Genomic DNA, 19,009 nt, shown 5'->3' on the forward strand with positions numbered 1-19,009 from the left:
TGTAGCATCATGCTGCACCTGCTTCAAATGTTGCACTGCATTCTCGTGCTTTTTTTTTAAAAAATTTTTTTAAACCACCTCTGCTACTCATTTTGACTTGGAAACTGTTGCTGCATTGTCCGTAAGGCTGTGTAAGCAAAAGTACATCAGCTGCCCCTCCTTTCTTCTTGTTATTCTTGGCCTTGGTTCAATGTTTTGTGGAAACTGGTAATGGAGTTTTTGAGTTGCGCTACAACAGCCCAGACCTAAATTCCAAAGTGCAATCTCTGTGATGACTTGAGAAGGGCTGTACAAGAGATTTCATTACAGAGCACTTGAGCGGGCCAATATTGTGAAGATGTGCCGTGCTGAAAGGCATGGCGAGCCAAAAACACTGAATGACACAGTTAAAGCAAAAGCTCCTTCAACAAAGTCTTTCCTCCAAATCTATCATGTTACAATTATCTAAAAAAAAATCTGCCATTTTGCATGTTGACAGTTGACATCTCTGAATTTGACTGACAGTGCATGTTTTGTATTGTTTGTGCCATGAGGCCATGCAGGCAAGGCGCTGTGAGCTCACTGATGAAAGATAATGTAGCTGGGCTGATTTGCAATACGCGTGAAGCCCAGGCCTCGGAGTCACAAGGGCTGCCCAAATCTCTTTGTCCACAATTTAAAAGCTTTAAGTAGTTCAAGTGTGACTTCCAGGCTATTTTGTACTTGTTTGTCATAGGCTAATTTTTCCTCTTGTGTTCCAGGAGGCCGGATTAGAGAGATTAGTGACGATATTTCTGGCTCGATTCCCTCCTCTGCCTTGCCAATTTTAATGTACACTACACATACATGCACACGGACCAGAGAAGGCTAAATGATTTCTTTGTACCCGACATAGGCGTTCCTAGCCCATTTTGGGTTAGGGTCAGTTGAATCTCAGCGCCCCTACAATTTGAGAGATTTATTTCTTCTACAAGCTAGCAAAGTGCATAACAGTACGACAGTAAAGTACAACACCGTACTTGGTTGAAATTGAATACAGGTATGTCCCAAAAAAATTTGAATACCGAGGCAAAGTCAATTTATTTCAAAAAAGTGAAACTTGTATATTAGTTTAACACACACAAAGTGAAATATTTCAAGCCATTGTTTGTTTCAATTTTGATGAGTATGGCAGAAAGACAAACAAATAAATCCAGTATTTCAAAAAATTCGAATATTCATGTGACCAACAAAAAACACAGATGTAACAGGATGTACATAAAGTCATCTGGATATCGTATTGGCAGTTGGAAAGTGAATACAAAATACATTAAGACAATAAAAATAAGCAATGTTTATTGTTGTAGTTGTAATTTACAGTAGTGTCGAACTGCACTCCCTCATACTGAGAGAGATGTTTTTAATATTTTGCATCTCACATGGCTCTATAAGGTAACCAACAAAAAAAATAAAAGACCTGTCGGTATGATGCACTGCAACTACAACATTATTAATACTATTATTAATAATAATACTTGCTAATAATACATTTTATCTGATTTATTTTAAGTGTAATTGCTGTACGTACTGTATTATTGGTTTGGTGAATGTGTGGCAGGTTAGTCCGCGTGAGCGTTGTGACCGGCAGCAGCTCCTTGCGAGTGTTCTCATTTTGTATTTGTGTGTCGACTGTTTGTCCCGTTCAATTAACGCCTGAAATTGCCAGAGCGACAGCTGCTCTCCTCGTCCACGTGTGAGGTCATAAAAGTAGCGTAATTGCTCCGTTACCCTCCCCACTTCACTCACGCAGACGTGTGTCTGAAACTTCCGTTTTGAAACGCACACTTTTTTCAAATTCGACCACGCGATGGCTTGCAAGTCACAAAACCGAAAAGTTCGGGTGCCACTGTATTGGGTAGCTGCATGGAACTCAGCCTACTCATCAAGTGTTGCACCGCACACTTACCGTCGGTTTGTTTTAAACGTCCTCTGCCCCCCTAACTTTGACTCGGGAAACGTTGCTTGTCATCTGTCAGGCTGCTCAAACCCTCTGTCACACAGCTGAGTTTGGCCCCGCCCCTCCACTCTTCTTGTTATTCTTCCTCTTGCTCCCCTTCCCCTCCATAACAGCCCCTCCCTTTCTCCCTCTCCTCACAGGGTTGCCACCCAGCACTTGCTTTGCGCGGCCCTGATTGGTGGGTTTCTTGTGAAGAGGGGCGGGGTCTGTGTCGGACTGGCGAGAGCTTCTCAAGTGGTGAGCACAGCCTCTCTCGTGCTCAAGAGAGCCTTCGGTCTGGATCTGTCTGCGTTATCAGCCTAATAATCTCTCTTTCAGCTTCAGGCCTTAATAGAAAAGCACGCAAAAAGGAATGTATGGTTCATGAAATCTGAGCGGCTTTATCTCTTTCTCCTCTAGTTCCTTCCCCCGTGCGCTTTATTTTGACGAGCATCGTCCTCGGCCGCTCAGAAGAAGCAGGTCACCCGCACAGCGACGGCCTCCGGAGACGATAACAGGACTGAGCCTCGCCAGCAGTGCGTGTGTGCGTGCGCGCGCATTGCAGCCCCCCCCCCCACCGCATTGTGCGTGCGTGCGTGAGGAGGCTAATGCCCGCCGAAGTGTGGTCAGGGCCCGAGGAGGATGAGTCCGGCTGTCGAGGCTCAGGCCCAGGAAGCCAAGGATGCAGAGCTCCAGAAGCAGAAGATGCAGCAGCAACAGCAGTACCCGCAGTGCTACGCGGAGAAAGGGGTCATGCTTGAGCCCTTCATACACCAGGTGGGGGGGCATTCGTGCGTCCTGCGCTTTGGCGAGCAGACCATCTGCAAGCCCCTCATCCCCCGCGAGCATCAGTTCTACAAGAGCCTGCCAGCGGAGATGAGAAGGTTCACCCCCCAGTACAGAGGTAACCACTGTCACTCGGCTTCCCGACTTGTGTTTTGTTGTGCATTTTGGAGTAACTGCTGCAAAATGAAAGGGAGTTTAATACATAGTACCACAGGGGGGCGCTGCAGCAACAAATGCAAGCCAGAAACGGACCCGGTGTGCCGTTTGTGTTCGGCTTTATTTGCGCAGGTAATTCAGGTGAGCAGAGGTTGGTAGGGGGTGTTTGGTTGGTGGTTCCTGGCAAGCGACCTGCACACGAAACCGATACAAGCACGCGAACGCCTCCAAGGAGGGATCATGAGGTCACCTGGAGAGTTTAACGTCACACAGGCTGAGCTGACACGCACCACACCTTCTTTAGCTTCTCTTGAGCAACATTTGTGTAGACAGTTTATGCAGTAGGACTGGTTGAGCACATCTCGCACCCCTAACAAGCTCTGCCTGTTTTTTTGTTTTGGTTTTTTTAGTAGACGGCAAATAAGAATCGTCACAGTGCCAAGAATCAGTCTGCCAATTGCTACTTTTCAAAAGCATTCACATGCCTCAGGGCCACGACAGCTGTCTCCTTTGTCCCCATCTTAGAAGTGACAGATAATATGTCACTCCCTTCGCCACCAGCCGCATTTGCTTTATGTGCCCGTTTCCCAAAAAGTGTTCAAAGTAACAAAGGAATTGGGAGACCACAAAAGGGTGGGAAACATCCACCTTATCTTTTCAATCTGTTTTGTTGCGCTGCCAGCATTGGTCAGTTCTCGGTCAGCATCTTTTCCACCTTATCTTTATTCTCACGTCCTTTCTGTGTCCCTCTGTCCTTCAACTCTTCTACTTTTGTGTCAAAGGAAAGAAGGCATGTTGGGACTGTTTGGAGTTCCTTTATTCTCACTATTCACTGAAGGACCGCTGCTCTTTTACAGTCAAATACTGTCTGTCTGGTATACAGTACCGTGTATGCCGTACTCTGTACATTGACTGCCATTGTGTGATGTGGTAATAAATGGGATTCAAACGTCACTTTCGTAGTTTGTGTCTTCTGTGATTGGACTCTATATTTCTCTCTTTCGCTTGTTCGTGTATCATTATTATTTAATATTTTCTTAAAAGAACTTTGTGTTTCACTTCAGGACATTTGTCACAAATGACGACAAAGTGATTGATTTTGAGATATGTATTCACGTAAAATTGACTGACATTGAATTGTCCCTCTTGTACCAGGCGTGGTGTCCGTCAGTTTCGAGGAGGATGAAGAAGGGAACCTCTGCCTCATCGCCTACCCACTCCACAGCGACCCGCTGGCCGACCTGGAGAATAAAGACCCCTCGGACGACAGCGAGCCCAAGAGCAAGATGCTCAAGTGGGGCAACGTGATGGGGTCCTCCCCGCTTGTGGAGAGCGAAAACCTGAGCAAAGAGGGACGAAACCGCCACTCGCGCAAAGATAAGAGGTGAAAAGCAAGACAATTTTTACTACCACGTTGCTTGTAGCAGATTGAAGTAGTCATGTTCAAGTGGCAAATCAGAATCAGAATCATCTTTATTTGCCAAGTATGTCCAAAACACACAAGGAATTTGTCTCCGGTAGTTGGAACCGCTCTAGTACAACAGACAGTCAATTTACAGAACACTTTGGGGACATAAAGACATTGACAAAAAACAATTGTGCAAAAAGATGCAGAGTCCTCTAGCACTTAGAGCAGTTCGAACGACTAATATTGCAATAGTCCGGTGCAATGACCATTGTGCAAAGGGCGCTGAGACTTCAAGGAGTGTATGCGGTTTAAAGTGACGAGTAGTGCGATCATCTGGGACAATGTTGGTTGTGCAAATGTTACAGATACTCCTCAATCAGTGTGCAAATGGAGCAGATGCTACTCTGGGATGAGTGGCCAGGATATGCAAATAGTGCAGCATGGCGGGACAACTACAGTGAGTGCACGAGTCATACATAATTGGCCCCACAGAAATGTGACAACGAACTCAAGTCAGAAAATTGCCAGCTTGTTATAATGGAATTATAGGTTAGGTGTTTAAGAAGTTGATCGCAAGAGGGAAGAAGCTTTTGGAATGTCTACTAGTTCTAGTTTGTGTTGATCGGTAGCGCCTACCTGAGGGAAGGAGCTGGAAGAGCTGGTGACCGGGGTGCAGACGGTCCGAGAGGCTTTTGCACGCCCTTGTCTTAGTTCTGGCAGCGTGCAAGTCCTCAATGGTGGGTAGGGGGGTACCGACAATCCTTTCAGCAGTTTTGATTGTCTGTTGCAGTCGGAGTTTGTCCTTTTTTGTAGCAGCACCAAACCAGACTGTGATGGAAGAACACAGGACTGATTCGATGACCGCTGTGTAGAACTGTCTCAGCAGCTCCGGTGGCAGGCCGTGCTTTCTCAGAAGCCGCAGGAAGTACATCCTCTGCTGGGCCTTTTTGAGGACGGAGTCGATGTTGTTCGCCCACTTCAGGTCCTGAGAGATTGTAATTCCCAGGAACTTGAAGGTCTCGACGGTTGACACAAGGCAGCTGGACAACGTGAGGGGCAGCTGTGGCGAAGGATGCCTCCTGAAGTCCACGATCATCTCTACCGTCTTGAGCGTGTTCAGCTCCAGGTTGTGTCGCCCGCACCACAGCTCCAGCCGCTCCGCTTCCTGTCGATATGCAGACTCGTCACCGTCCTTGATGAGGCCGATGACAGTGGTGTCATCTGCAAACTTCAGGAGCTTGACAGTCGGGTTCGCTGAGGTGCAGTCGTTCGTGTAGAATGATGCATTCATCACTGCAAATGCACACATTAGACATTTGCCTATGGCAAAAAGTATGCATTACTGAACGTCATTGACTGTACATGAAAAATACCTTGTCATCCCTAGCCCTGGTTGTGTTTTTTTGACATTCTGTATTAACAGCACTGACACTTAAAAAATGTTTTTTTTTTTACACTTTCTGTAAAATGCAGCATTTTTTGCCTTTTCCCGTGTTGCTGTTCTAAGAAAACATCCTCGCGGAATGGGAGAACAGTCAGTCCACCCATTTTCTTTACTGCTCGTTCATCCTCGGGTTGTGGGTGAGCTCGAGCCTATCCCAGCTGATTTGGGGTGAGAGGCTTGGTAGTCGCCACGCTGGACTGGTCGCCAGCCAACCACAGGACATATACAGACAAACATGCATTCACACTCACATTCACAGCTATAGAAAACCTAATATGCATGTCTTTTGGAGTGTGGGAGGTAGCCCACGCAAGCATGTGGAGAACATTCAAATTCCACACAGAAAGGCCAAAATTGAGATGTGAACCCTGAACCTCAGAACTGTGAGGCAGACGTGCTAACTACCAGGTCACTGAGCCGAAGGACCAAGTAAATCCATCAGTTTTCCTTCTACAGTGGTTCCTCGCTATTCGTGGGGGATAGGGCTCGAGCCCTGCCAGGAACAGAGAAGATCGTTACGTAATTTGACTGTATGTCTAAATGAAACTCCTCAACTAACTTCAACACAGTTCCTTGACAACAAGATGGCGACAAAGCACTCACTACTTTGGTCTGTATGAAGCTTCGCAATTCACTTCAGCATAGTTTCTTGGCACCAAAATACCACAAGATGGCCAAAGTAATACTTTTATTGTTTTGGCCTGAGCACAAAAACATTGAATAGGTGAGGTTTTCAGCAAATTACAGAAGTTAGGTTCCTCAAGAAATCCGCAAAAAGGTGAATGCCGAACCATGAATAATCAGGGCTACAATGTAGGAAGGTTGTAACAGGATGCCGCCGATGTGTATGGATCTTCTGGAATGCCGGGACTAGGGTGTTCACACCTGGGACTTACTCTCCTGTCCTGTTGTGTTGACAGCAATTGACACTTTCTGACAAGTCTGCACACCAGACCTTGGGGTCATTTATCGATTCATCTGATTGCGGAATGTGAAAGTGCACACAAAATGCCAAAAATGCAAAGGCGGATAAAGGTCATGTTTCCTGTTACAAGGCTGATGCAACGTTCTCGGTCTGAAAGAGGCTTATGACTCTTGAACGAGTTGAACTTTCTTGGTTGTTACGGCTTCATCTAAATGTCACCATACATTTTTGGGTGGATCAAAATGATGCTGAAAGGGCTTTTCTCTCCCCCTCCACTTCTAGTGCTCACAAGCTGCAAGAGGATGTGGAGCTGGAGTGGCTGCAGCAGGCCGAGGTACTGTATTACCGCCTGGAGCGCAGCCACAGTAACGCCGTCCCACAGCTCAAACACAACCCTTGGAGCCTCAAGTGTCACCAGCAACACCTGCAGAGGATGAAGGACAACGCCAAGCATCGCAATCAATACAGTATCCTTTTGGTATCATGATGCAATGTCATAAATGACAAATGCGTTCATGAAATGACACGTGACAGCCGACTTATTATAGCGCGCATGCACACACACACACACACACACACACACACACACACACACCATGGCCTGGCGAAAAGCTGCCCGTTTAACACAATCTCCAACTATCAATGTCCCTTGGTGTCACCTTACTAAGGCACACCCATTAGTGACTTGATATGACCTTGTCACAGACACAAGACACAACAATGGAAAGTCACAGCTGTGCACCAAGAAGCTTTTATCAATATAGTTTTATTTTTTTATTCATTGACTCACAAGATACAAGCTAAACAACAACATACACCAACAAACTTCAGAAATTGCCATTCAACAGTCATCAATCTTCTAACCCTCAGCCTGAAGCGTACCACAATTCCAAAACATAACCTCTACACAATACACCTCTCAAAATAGTCCTCCCTATTTCATTATTTTTTTTCCTTTTACAGTGTATTCATCATATAGCACAGGCAGGTAACATTATTTGAAACACACAGAAATAAAAAAAAAATAAAAGAAAGTTACTTTCAAAGAAGACAATCACAAAACAAGAAACACGTCAATAACATCGCAGTTCCTCTACCTTGACTGAATGTGCCAGAATTCATCCTGCTGGAAAACCTTACGTGGCAGCACGCAGTGCCATGCGTGTTGGACCTGAAGATGGGCACGCGGCAGCATGGGGATGACGCCTCAGAGGAGAAGAAGGCCCTGCAGATCCGCAAGTGTGAGCAGAGCACATCAGCCTCCATAGGCGTCAGACTCTGCGGCATGCAGGTACCTTCAGGCGGAGACGCAATCCACTCACCAGCCACATCATCATGTTCTCTATCAATAATCCTGGAAATAATTATGTTCATTTTTGACTCTGTCAGAGGTATTAATTCATATTTACTTTATTTACCTACATGAGATGGACAAAATATTACAACAACAAAAAAGTGCATTAATGCACTGCTATAACTACAACTACAATAACTAATAATTTAAAAAGTCATAAAAGATCAAAATGACCCCACTGACAGTTTTGACCATTGTAGCTCAAAAACATGTAACACTTCTGTGTAGGACTGAAATAGAGACATTTATTTTTGTATACATACACAGGGGAGCACTGGGAGTGCGGAGACACAAGAGTTAACAAGGGAAGCGAGGAATAGTATAGCTTACTTGACATAAGGTGGGCCGTGGTACCGCTAGGAGAGGCTGCAATACTTAAGCGAGGTTTTCTGGGAACAGGCAGGCTTATACACACCGGTGGTGATGAGGCTGATTGAAGACAGGTGAGGAGGGGGGAGAGAGAGGACACAAAGCGCCCTCCCGGCTCCAATAATGGAACTGCAGGGCAGTATATGACAGAACCTCATCGGGTTGAGCTAGTGATTACAACTCTTTTAATAATATTTACATTGTTTTACATTCAATTAGTGGTTTCTTCCCACAGTTGGTTAAGTGATTGGCCCTCCAGTTACATTGTGGGCGGAATTGACCCGTATAAAATAAAATAAAAACTCTTGAAAAAATGTTTTTGAAATGTTAAGAAACATGTAGGATGGCCCTCTTCTTTTCTTATTTTTACAATATTTTTATATATTAAGATTTTTTTGATTTACATGGTATGGTAAATGTAATAACAAAGCAGTGACACAAGTGGCTAAAAGGGAGCAGAAGTGTCTCATTTATATACTTTTTTTGTAAATACACCCCAATTAATTTATTTCTGGGATTTTCCAATATTCACAGAAACAATTATTTAATAACAAGCGGGTTACATTAACCAATGAAAATGTTTGACGTACCAAAAAAAAAAAAAAAAAAAACACACCGGAGGTTTTAGTAAAAATAAACATAATAAAATGATATTAGTCAAATAAATAATTTTATATAGTGGAACCTCGATTTAAGGGACATACAGGGGTGGGGAGGGGAATGGGGGGGTCCGTTACAGCTGGTTGTCCGTTATATTGAAGAACTTTTTTTTTTCTGTGGCCATATGAACCCATATGACTGTACAGTACAAAATATTTTTTTTTTTACTTTTTTCGTGCCCTAAAACACCCAGTACAGTACAAAGTTATTGTTAATATATATGAAAAAGCTTGACAATATTTGAGAAGTTTTTAATTGTATCCAAACTTACCACGCTTGTGTACTTGGAAGTGACAGTTAGTAGGGACAAGTTGAGGCGGGTCTCTTTCATGAGCCACGAGGAATTGGTGTGCTTCCGTTTTCCAACTTTCCCTTAAGATTAGATGCCATAGACTAACAGCTTGACAAAAAACTTACTGCACCAAAAATAGCATGTTCCAGACTGCAGTACGGCTCCAGAGACATCTCTTGAAGTAAAAGACGGCCGCTCACGCGATGCTGCGCTCACTCTGCGTAGAGCTCTATGTGACAATAGATAGAACTGCTGCCATCACAGCTGCCACATCAGTGCATTGCCTGAAAATGTCGCCACATTCAATATGGGCGCCATATGTCAATGCATTGCCTTTGATGGGAATGTCACCACATTCAACATGGCTTCTACGTAGGCATGTGCTTGTCTGTTGGCTGGATCTAGTCATATTGTATGTCTGTGACCCGGAAATACATCAAATCCATTCTCAGCCTGCATTGCGCAAAGGCGCCAGTAAACAACAGCGGCCAATTCTGGAACTAATAGACTTGTCAACAGCAGTTTAAGGAATAACTGGAAACTATTTTTGGACACATGGACTGTCTAGATGATCCGCTACTTCAGATATCTGTTAAATCAGGGTCCGTTAAATCAAGGTTCTAACCTCTTTTGCTCAAACTTATCTTCAAATGGCATGGCCCATCTGTCAGTTAATAACAAAAAAACTAGCGTGGCCCTTGACACAAAAGCTTGTCTACTCCTGGTCTAGACTCTTGTTTGACTTTTGGACAGTATTTTTGAGATGATTTATTAGCTGTTGGATGAAAATTGGTTTTCATAAGATTTCCAACAATGCCATGATTTTGTCCATCCCACCAGGTGTATCAGTCTGACACAGGCCAGCTGATGTTCATGAACAAGTACCACGGCCGTAAACTGACCCTCTCTGACTTTAAGGAGGCTCTGGTACAGTTCTTCCACAGCGGACGCCGCCTGCGTCACGAACTCCTGTCGCCGGTGCTACGCAGGCTCCGGGACATGCAAGCCGCTCTGGAGGCCTGTGAATCTTATCGCTTCTACTCCAGCTCGCTGCTCATCATCTACGACGGAGCGCGGCACCGCAAGCACACACGCCGACGCACAGAGGGCGGCCTCTCGGAGGAAGACGAAGAGGAGGAGGATGAAGAGGATGAGGAGGCGGAAGCCGAACCAGAAACAGAGGAGAAAGAAGATACGGGTGTAGCGGGTGCACTCGATTTCCCCCGCAGCCCCTCCGCTTGTGGTGATGACAGCAGCAGTTGTTCCAGTAGCAGCAGCAGCAGCAGCAGCAGCAGCAGCAGCAGCTGCCTGTCCCACTCAGACCCGCGCAGCCCAGTGGTGGATGTGCGGATGATAGACTTTGCCCACACCACCTGCAGACATTACCGCGAGGACAGCGTGGTCCACGAGGGCCAGGACACAGGATATATCTTTGGCCTGCAGAATCTGATCACCATAATCTCCGAGCTGGAGAACCACAGCTCGGGCTAGACGCTGAAAACTTCTGGGAGAAGCTCATCAGACCCTAAGGCTGTGTTCAGAATCACTCCCTATCCACTACATAGTGGCCTATGTAGTGAGTTCACCATTTTGTAGTGCTTTTCGAATGTGTAGTAAGTATAGGTTAACCTCTATATCAGTGTTTTCCAACCTTTATTAAGACAAAGCACATATTTTACAAAAATGTCCCAAAAAAGTCAATACGCTGGTTAATTATGTACCTTTTGCCATCAAGTGGAAGAGCATTTCATTGTTCTGCTTGTCACTATACATCGCCGGCATATATTGATGAACAAAGATACATCAATTGTAAGAAATTCAATAATTTTAGGACCAATTATGAAAACATGGATAATTTACGGTAAAACAACTTGGTAATCTTGTGGCACGTTACACTGGTGTATATAGTGACCGCAATCTATCCCATAATGCATCTTAAAAAGTAGAGAACAACGTTGGTCACTAGAAAAGCCAATATATCCCATGAATGATTTTCCATTTCCACTTGGGTTTGATTTTTGGCACGAGACGAATTCATGAGTTGTGTCGCAAAAATATCTTTAATGTAAGAAGAGCAACACATCACAACTCAGATGGACATAAAGAGCTTTATTTGTATTCATTTTATTGAATAATAATAAGCATTACACTGACAGGATATAGTGCTTTGCCAAGGGACACAACAAAGCCATGCGCTCAGGCAGAGATACAAACCGATGACCCTCCGGTTGCAGGGTGTATGCTTACTCTGTGCGCCACATAGTTGAAAACAGCGCAATCTTATTGTCATTCATTTGTCTCATATTTGCTACAGAAGTCAACCAGCTGACATCGATCTGCTACATTGTAATTATGTGACGTCAAAAACTCTTTTTCATTTGGCTAATGAATGAACTGTAGTTCACTTTATAAAGAATTGCGAAATAATGATTCGGGAATAGGTAATAACGGAATGATTCCGAACACAGCCTATGTCTGACTGTTGGGACGCCAACTGGACTACAGCAAGCCCCGCTTCATGTTTGTTGGTGCGTCGCTGTGTTTTGTCCTGTTGTCCGTTTTCAAGTTTGAGTAACACAGCAGATGTCACAGTTGTGACACAAGACTCAAAAAAGGGCGACTAGCAAAAGAATGATGAGCAATTGTTTCCATTTCCAAAGAGAGCATAAAGACTTTGCACACACAAACTGTACCTGCACTTAAAACACATTCAGCTGGGGTGAGCGTGTGTTTGTTGTCTTATCTTGAGTTCTACGGTATTTGTATGCGGAGAAGTCCACAGAGACTATATTCATAAATATCAGAGACAGAAGCGAGAGACTTATTTATTTACTGGACAAGTCCCATTGAGTAAGCAAATTCTCCAAATGTATGAAGGGAGAGCACTACATTCCATGTTATTGCAATAATGATATTCATTAATATTGTGACATGACATGTTTGGATATTTCAAGTTTTTATTCAATTTTTCTTTTTTTTTTTTTGTCCATAGGCGAAGAATTAAAGTGTTTGGTTTGTGCTAACGTCTGTGTTCTTTCTTGTTTGGTCAAAAGTCAAATCTAATTTTGCTGCTATCACATTTCATGTCTGGGTCCAGAATGAAGCGTTGATAGCTGCGCCGATGTCTGAGGTAAGAAAGTGTGAGCGCATGAGCAAAGATCCATTAATATCACCGTGTATAGAAAATATGACAAGATGGCAACTTAATACAAGCAGGCACGGGGTCACCCCAAGATAAGATGGCTGGTGTCTTTTCAGGTTCCTACATTCAACCTTTAAACAGCATTTTTAGCTAGCGCTTTGATTATCTAGCTTTTGACTTCTTTTTTTTTTTTATATATACACATTTTTACACTGAATACAGTTGTCATTTTTGTCAAACACTTTTGTTATTCAGGTGGGTTTACGTATGTTAACTACCTTAAAATGAACATTAAATTATTGAAAAATATACACCATACTACTATTATACATTTTGGTTATTAGGTGTATTCATTAGGGCTTTGGAGATGTTTTACTGTATATACTGTGTGATCCAGCAATGATATGCTAAATCCCCCTTGTGTGCAGATGATGTCATATCTAAGACAAGGTTCTGTCAGACAGAGGATGACGGCAGCATGAGCATCTTCAACCAGTCCGGGTTGCCTCTAACCAGTCTGAGACACGAATGTGCACACACAAACACATTAACACACACACACAGATGAGGATATTCACAGAGCAGCAGCAACCCTGTGTTCTGTTCAGTAGACCCAAGTTAATATCAACAACAGCGTGTACAGCCCATTGCGATTGTTATGTCCTCGGTTTGTAATGCGCTTTTTTTAATGCTTGTTGACGCTGACATCCAAAATCAGTTGGAGATGTAACGCACCTTTCAAAATGTTGTAACAATTTTTGCATCTCACCATGTGTCGCATTGTTGGATGCTGGGATTTAAACATGTGGTTTGTCTTATTAGGCTTTTATTCTGTCTGTAGCTCCTCACAGGGCGAAGACCCTGCACGCTGTATTGAATAAGCCCATATGGTTGCCACACACGTCACTATAAGGCAGTATAACCACGTGATTTCTCACAGCCAAACAGAACTGAAAGGTTATGATAATAACAAATAAGTAATACCGAAAGATAAGAACATCGTTGTTATTATATTATAATAGTTATTTTACATGAAAAAATATAATGTAGTAAGTACAGTTATTATTGACCATGTATTTATTTTTACTGTTTTATCCTCTAGTTGGATGATTCCCAACCACTTTGCAAATGAGAGATTATGAAATTTGCTGCAGGAAATTATCCTGTTTGACCTAATTGGTGCAAAATTTATTTATTTGCCACAAAGAATGTAGCTTTGTTCATCTATTTCTGCCAGCAACCTATACTGACAGACAGAACAATTAAATGTTAGATCATTAACCTGTGTATCCATTTTTTTGTCTTTGATTGTGTGCCATGACATTTTTCTAATAATAAAAAAAAAGGCCTTGTCTCACTATTATCAACATAATAAAATATGATAATATTTGTATTGAAGAATATTCAATCTATATGTAAAAATAATTTATTTGCATATGTGAGTGTACTGGCTAATAAACCAGTACACTCACATATGCTAATAAACCTTATCATTTATCTTGTTACTTTAGTCCGCAGTTACATCATCAATAAACACCACTGTTCCCGTTAGCAACCACGCATACGTTGAGCACTGCCTTCGCCGTGTTTGACACACGATGTGGTATGCTTTGGATCACGTGCTGTTCCTTTCCTTTGCCATAACTTTCTCTTCCCATCATTTGATACAAAGTGGCTTTGCAGATGAAAGTCCAAAGAATCCTTATTCCAGAGCATGAAAGGCTTTTTTGTTTAGATGTTTTGGCACAGTCTAATTTAAGATTCCTTGTCCTTGAATGTCTGTGATTGGCTGGTGACCAATCAATCAATCAATCAATCAATCAATCAATCAATATTTGTTTAGCACTTTTCAAACAACAAATACAACTCAAAGTGCTTTTTATTAATGAAAATCCCGGAACCCCGAATTTGGAAGTCTGAGGCAGACATACAGTATGCTATTGATTGCATTGATTATTTTTGTGCGTCAGTGTTCTTATGGGACATAACAATAAAGGGCAACAAAAAAACTTGAATGGAACCCAGGGGAGGTCTTAACTGAGCTGACACTTTAATCTCATGGAGGCTAGGTCAGAACACTGGATTGAATTTTTTTACTGGGACTTTCAAGACCCACTCTCTGAAGCACAATGTCACCATGACCATGACATTGAAAGCTGCAAGTCCTGACAGAGGGGCTCACAGAGGATGTTTTTGTGCAAGTGGATTGTAGAACAGTGAGAGTGACAGACGAAAGGATGGGAGCTGCAGGAGATAAACTCCATTTGGCTCCCCGCTGGGAAATTGGGAAGCTGGGATGGGGGTGGTGGTGATTGCGTGGTGTTATGTAACGGCCTCAGCACGGTCACTGGGCTGTTTTCACCCAACAAAAAGATCTCATTCTGTCATCATATGCTCTGTGTGTGAGAGCCAGTGGGCATGCAAATGTATATTACGCCACACACATAAAATCCACCACAGTGCCATCACACACCTCTCTGTGTATAGTGTGTGTGACTTACAGTGGTCCATCGCTTTGGAAGGGCTACTGCTGTTGCAAGTAGAGCAGTTGCATAACAACAGGTAAAAAATATCACCATGGCAACAGGCGGGAGAGAAATAAAGTGTAAAAGACTTTTGGGCCACTGGCACCACTTCCCTTTCGTCTAAGTATGAATACACTATATCCTTGATATGCAGGTTAAGGTCCCTATATTTGTGCACTCTTTGGCCTCACTAGTAAGACAATTCAGCGCACTTGTGGAACAACTGTCTTACTGTTTAAGAAAAAAAAAAAACATTGTAAAAAGAAAAACATTGAATGGCCAAATAGGCCTGTTTATTCATAGATGAGGTTGGAAAAAAGTTCAAATGTGTATGTAAATTATGTAAAATACTTTATTTAAAGATTAAAAATAATTAATGATAATAATAATCCATCCATCGATCCATTTTCTGAGCCGCTTATCCTCACAAGGGTTGCGGGAGTGCTGGAGCCTATCCCAAAAATCTTCGGGCAGGAGGCGGGGTACACCCTGAACTGGTTGCCAGCCAATCGCAGAATAATAATAATAATAATAATAATAATTTATAATAATAATTAATCCATTTATAATGAACTGATCACTTTAATACAAATAAATGTGTATGAAAATGTCTTTGTTTTACAAACATATATTTTTACAACAGATCAACCAATTATTTAACGAGATGAATGAATAGAAAATAACAAATTTGGGGGGCGACTGTTAATTTAATGCTAAATATTACAGGACTCCTGATAATGTAAATCCCTGGTGGGCCAGATTAGTGGGCAGTATGTGGTCTCATTTTATATCATTATAGTAGCACACGATAATCAACTAATCTACCGTTTTGCCTCACTTGTAAAGTAGTTCTCCTTACTATATGCCAAGATGTGCTACTAGTGTGCACAATTGTCAAACTCTAATCAGAATCAGAATTATCTTTATTTGCCAAATACTCCATGTCAAAAACACAAAGAATCTGTCTAGTGTTAAGGCAGGAGTGGAAAAATAAACTTTACTAGTAAGACAGTCGTTCTACTAGTGTGCTGAATTGTCTTACTAGTGTGGAAAAACAGTGTAATAGTGCATGGACCTTAAGATGGATGTGACAGATTTTGACAAAATGCGCAAAAGGCTTTCCATACTTTCCATCACTCTTCTGCCTTCATTCAACCCTGTTGGGCATGTTGGTTGCCAGTCATGTGACACTTGACACATTACTGAGAACTTCTCAGTGATTATTAATTGTGTGGGCATTTTGATCGACCAAAACAAAAACCAAAACAAGCACCTAGAAAATGTATGTGAATGATGACAAATGCCGCTTTCTATTTCTGTTTGCTGGAGAACGTGTTGGTGGTTTTTGTAAATCCATTGTAATTTCCTCCACCTCACAAATGTTTGTGAGGTGGAGATCATCCATTCACATGCTATGCAATTTAAGATGAATGCCACTTGCATAAACACGCCCACATCATCTCTCTTTCATAAGCAAGCACACACGCAGAGAATGCAATGTCACGAGCGTCATCCTGCTTTGTGCGGCAGCAGATGTGGTCCGTCGGCCAACGTGGTCCGACATGTGATCATCCTTTCATGGCCAACAGAGAATTGTTCCATTGTCTGGCACACTGTTTAGTGTGCAAGCATGCAGTGGGTGGCGCTGACCCTGGCTATGAAAACAAGAGTGTGTGGGGGGGGGGGGGGGGGGGGGGGGGGGGTTGACCTAAGACTGCATGCTGTGTGACTAAAAGGTTGGCCTGAGACCAAAAAAAAAAGAGCTACATGAATCAGCAGTAGGCCGATGTTGAACCTTTTTAACACAGTGAACAAGTGAACTTCAGACAGGTTGCATACTTATATAAACATTCCAAATACAGCATAGGGCAAGGGTGCCCAAACTACAGCCATTTGTGGTCAACCGTCCATGTTTTTGTTGTTGTTGTTTTTTTAACAGCGGCATATAATAACATTTTTGCAACCCATGTCATTTTATTCTGTTCATTCGTGTCATTCATCATGTCATGTCTGATCAGCCGAGGTGATCAGAGAGACAGGCGGGAGAGTACTTGTTGTATCTTCTGGCAGGAAAGGAGAGAAAGAGACTTCGTGGTGGAACCTCAAATTACAGGAAACCATACAAGGAAAGAGCTTCAAAGAAGAAGGTGGCAAAGGCCAAACAAGAGGCATATGATGACATGTATGCCAGGTTGGACACTAAAGAAGGAGAAAGGGATCTATACAGGTTGGCCAGACAGAGAGAGAGAGATGGGAAGGATGTGCAGCAGGTTATGGTGATTAAGGACAGAGATGGAAATGTGTTGACTGGTGCCAGTAGTGTGCTGGTTAGATGGAAAGAATACTTCGAGGAGTTGATGAATGAGGAAAATGAGAGAGAAGGGAGAGTAGAAGAGGCAAGTGTGGTGGACCAGGAAGTGGCAATGATTAGTAAGGGGGAAGTTAGAAAGGCATTAAAGAGGATAAAAATGGAAAGGCAGTTGGTCCTGATGACATTCCTGTGGAGGTAAGAGAGAATAAAACCATACTTTTTTTGATCATAACAAAAAAACAACATAACATACTTGTCTTTTAGTGTTGGCTAGCCACATTTTCAGTTTTTTTGTGAAGGCCTTGTATGTTGTAAGCAGTTTAACCTCCTCAGGTACTGAGTTCCACTCACCAGCGCTCCTCACTGACCAGGCTGACTTACTGAAAGTGCTCCTGCCCAGAGGAATGAGACAGTCACCTCTGACAGAGCCTCGAGTGTGGTAAGGAAGTGAAGAAACGGGTCCAAGCAGGTTGGAACGGGTGGAGGAAGGTGTCGGTTGTGTTATGTGACAGAAGAGTCTCTGCTAGGATGAACAGCAAAGTTTATAAAACAGTGGTGAGGCCAGCCATGATGTACGGATGAGAGACAGTGGCACCGAAGAGACAACAGGAAGCAGAGCTGGAGGTGGCGGAATTGAAGATGTTGAGGTTCGCTCTCGGAGTGACCAGGTTGGATCAAATTAAAAATGAGCTCATCGGAGACAAAGTTAGAGAAAGCAGACTTGGATGGTTTGGACACTTCCAGGGGGGAGATAGTGAGTATACTGGTGGAAGGGTGGTGAGGTTGGAGCTGCCAGGCAAGAGAGCTAGAGGAAGACCAAAGAGAAGGTTGATGGATGTCGTGAGGGAAGACATGAGGGCAGTTGGTGTTCGAGAGGAGGATGCAGGAGATAGGCTTGCATGGACAAGCGTGACACGCTGTGGCGACCCCTGACGGGACAAGCCGAAAGGAAAAGAAAAGAAGAAGATGCACCCTGTGTCATTAGCCTGAATCTTGCTACTTTCTATCGAAAATAGCTTGAAGTGTGATTTATTATTTTTTTATTTTTAGCCACACTTTCTGCTCCTCTTGTTTTGTTTCTGAATGTAGAGATGTAATTCAGCTGCAGTAATACAGGCCCAGATCAATCCCAGTGCAGTTCAGGGCTGCTGGCCACCCAAACATCAAGAAAAATCTTTGACTTTTCTTTTTATCACCAGGTTGGTTTTATTTAAATAAATGTACATAATATATTAAAACAATGTATAATTGCTTCGCATATATTTACCTACACTGACAGTTTTAGTGTAAAATTAATTAAAGGTGAAGAATGTTACAGTTGGCGTTTGCTTCTTTTGATTTTTCTGGCTGCCCGCCTTAGAAGAACAAGTTTGGACACTCTTTGCCTGAGGAAAGCAGGTGAAGTAGCGGTTCCAGGTTTGAATCTCAGCTCGGGCCCGCCTGTGTGGCGCTGTTCTGTTCTCCCTGTGCTTGCTTGAGATTTCTCTGCTAGGATAAGCCATAATGGTAAATGGATGGACATACAAAATGGTTGTTTGGGTTAAAGCAGGGCTGTCCAAATCTTTTCCACTGAAGGCCACATACAGAAATCCATCCATCCATCCATTTTCTGAGCCGCTTCTCCTCACTAGGGTCGCGAGCGTGCTGGAGCCTATCCCAGCTGTCATCGGGCAGGAGGCGGGG

At 43.1% G+C, this 19,009-nt stretch overlaps 1 protein-coding gene across 2 annotated transcripts; it reads left to right on the top strand.

Moving 5' to 3' along the window:
* Positions 1-2,233: 2,233 nt before the first annotated feature.
* Positions 2,234-12,362, top strand: LOC133409041 (inositol hexakisphosphate kinase 2-like). Of its 2 annotated transcripts, none has more exons than XM_061688535.1 (5): positions 2,234-2,858; positions 4,052-4,280; positions 6,956-7,140; positions 7,789-7,964; positions 10,189-12,362. In XM_061688535.1, the coding sequence occupies exons 1-5, from the start codon at positions 2,597-2,599 to the stop codon at positions 10,837-10,839; spliced, it is 1,503 nt and encodes a 500-aa protein (XP_061544519.1). In that variant the 5' UTR covers positions 2,234-2,596; the 3' UTR covers positions 10,840-12,362. The 2 variants fall into 2 exon arrangements, with proteins under 2 accessions (XP_061544519.1, XP_061544520.1); XM_061688536.1 differs by having other exon boundaries at positions 10,267-12,362.
* Positions 12,363-19,009: the final 6,647 nt, after the last annotated feature.

This window comes from Phycodurus eques, chromosome 10 (assembly GCF_024500275.1).
Source record: "Phycodurus eques isolate BA_2022a chromosome 10, UOR_Pequ_1.1, whole genome shotgun sequence".
NCBI lineage: Eukaryota > Metazoa > Chordata > Actinopteri > Syngnathiformes > Syngnathidae > Phycodurus > Phycodurus eques.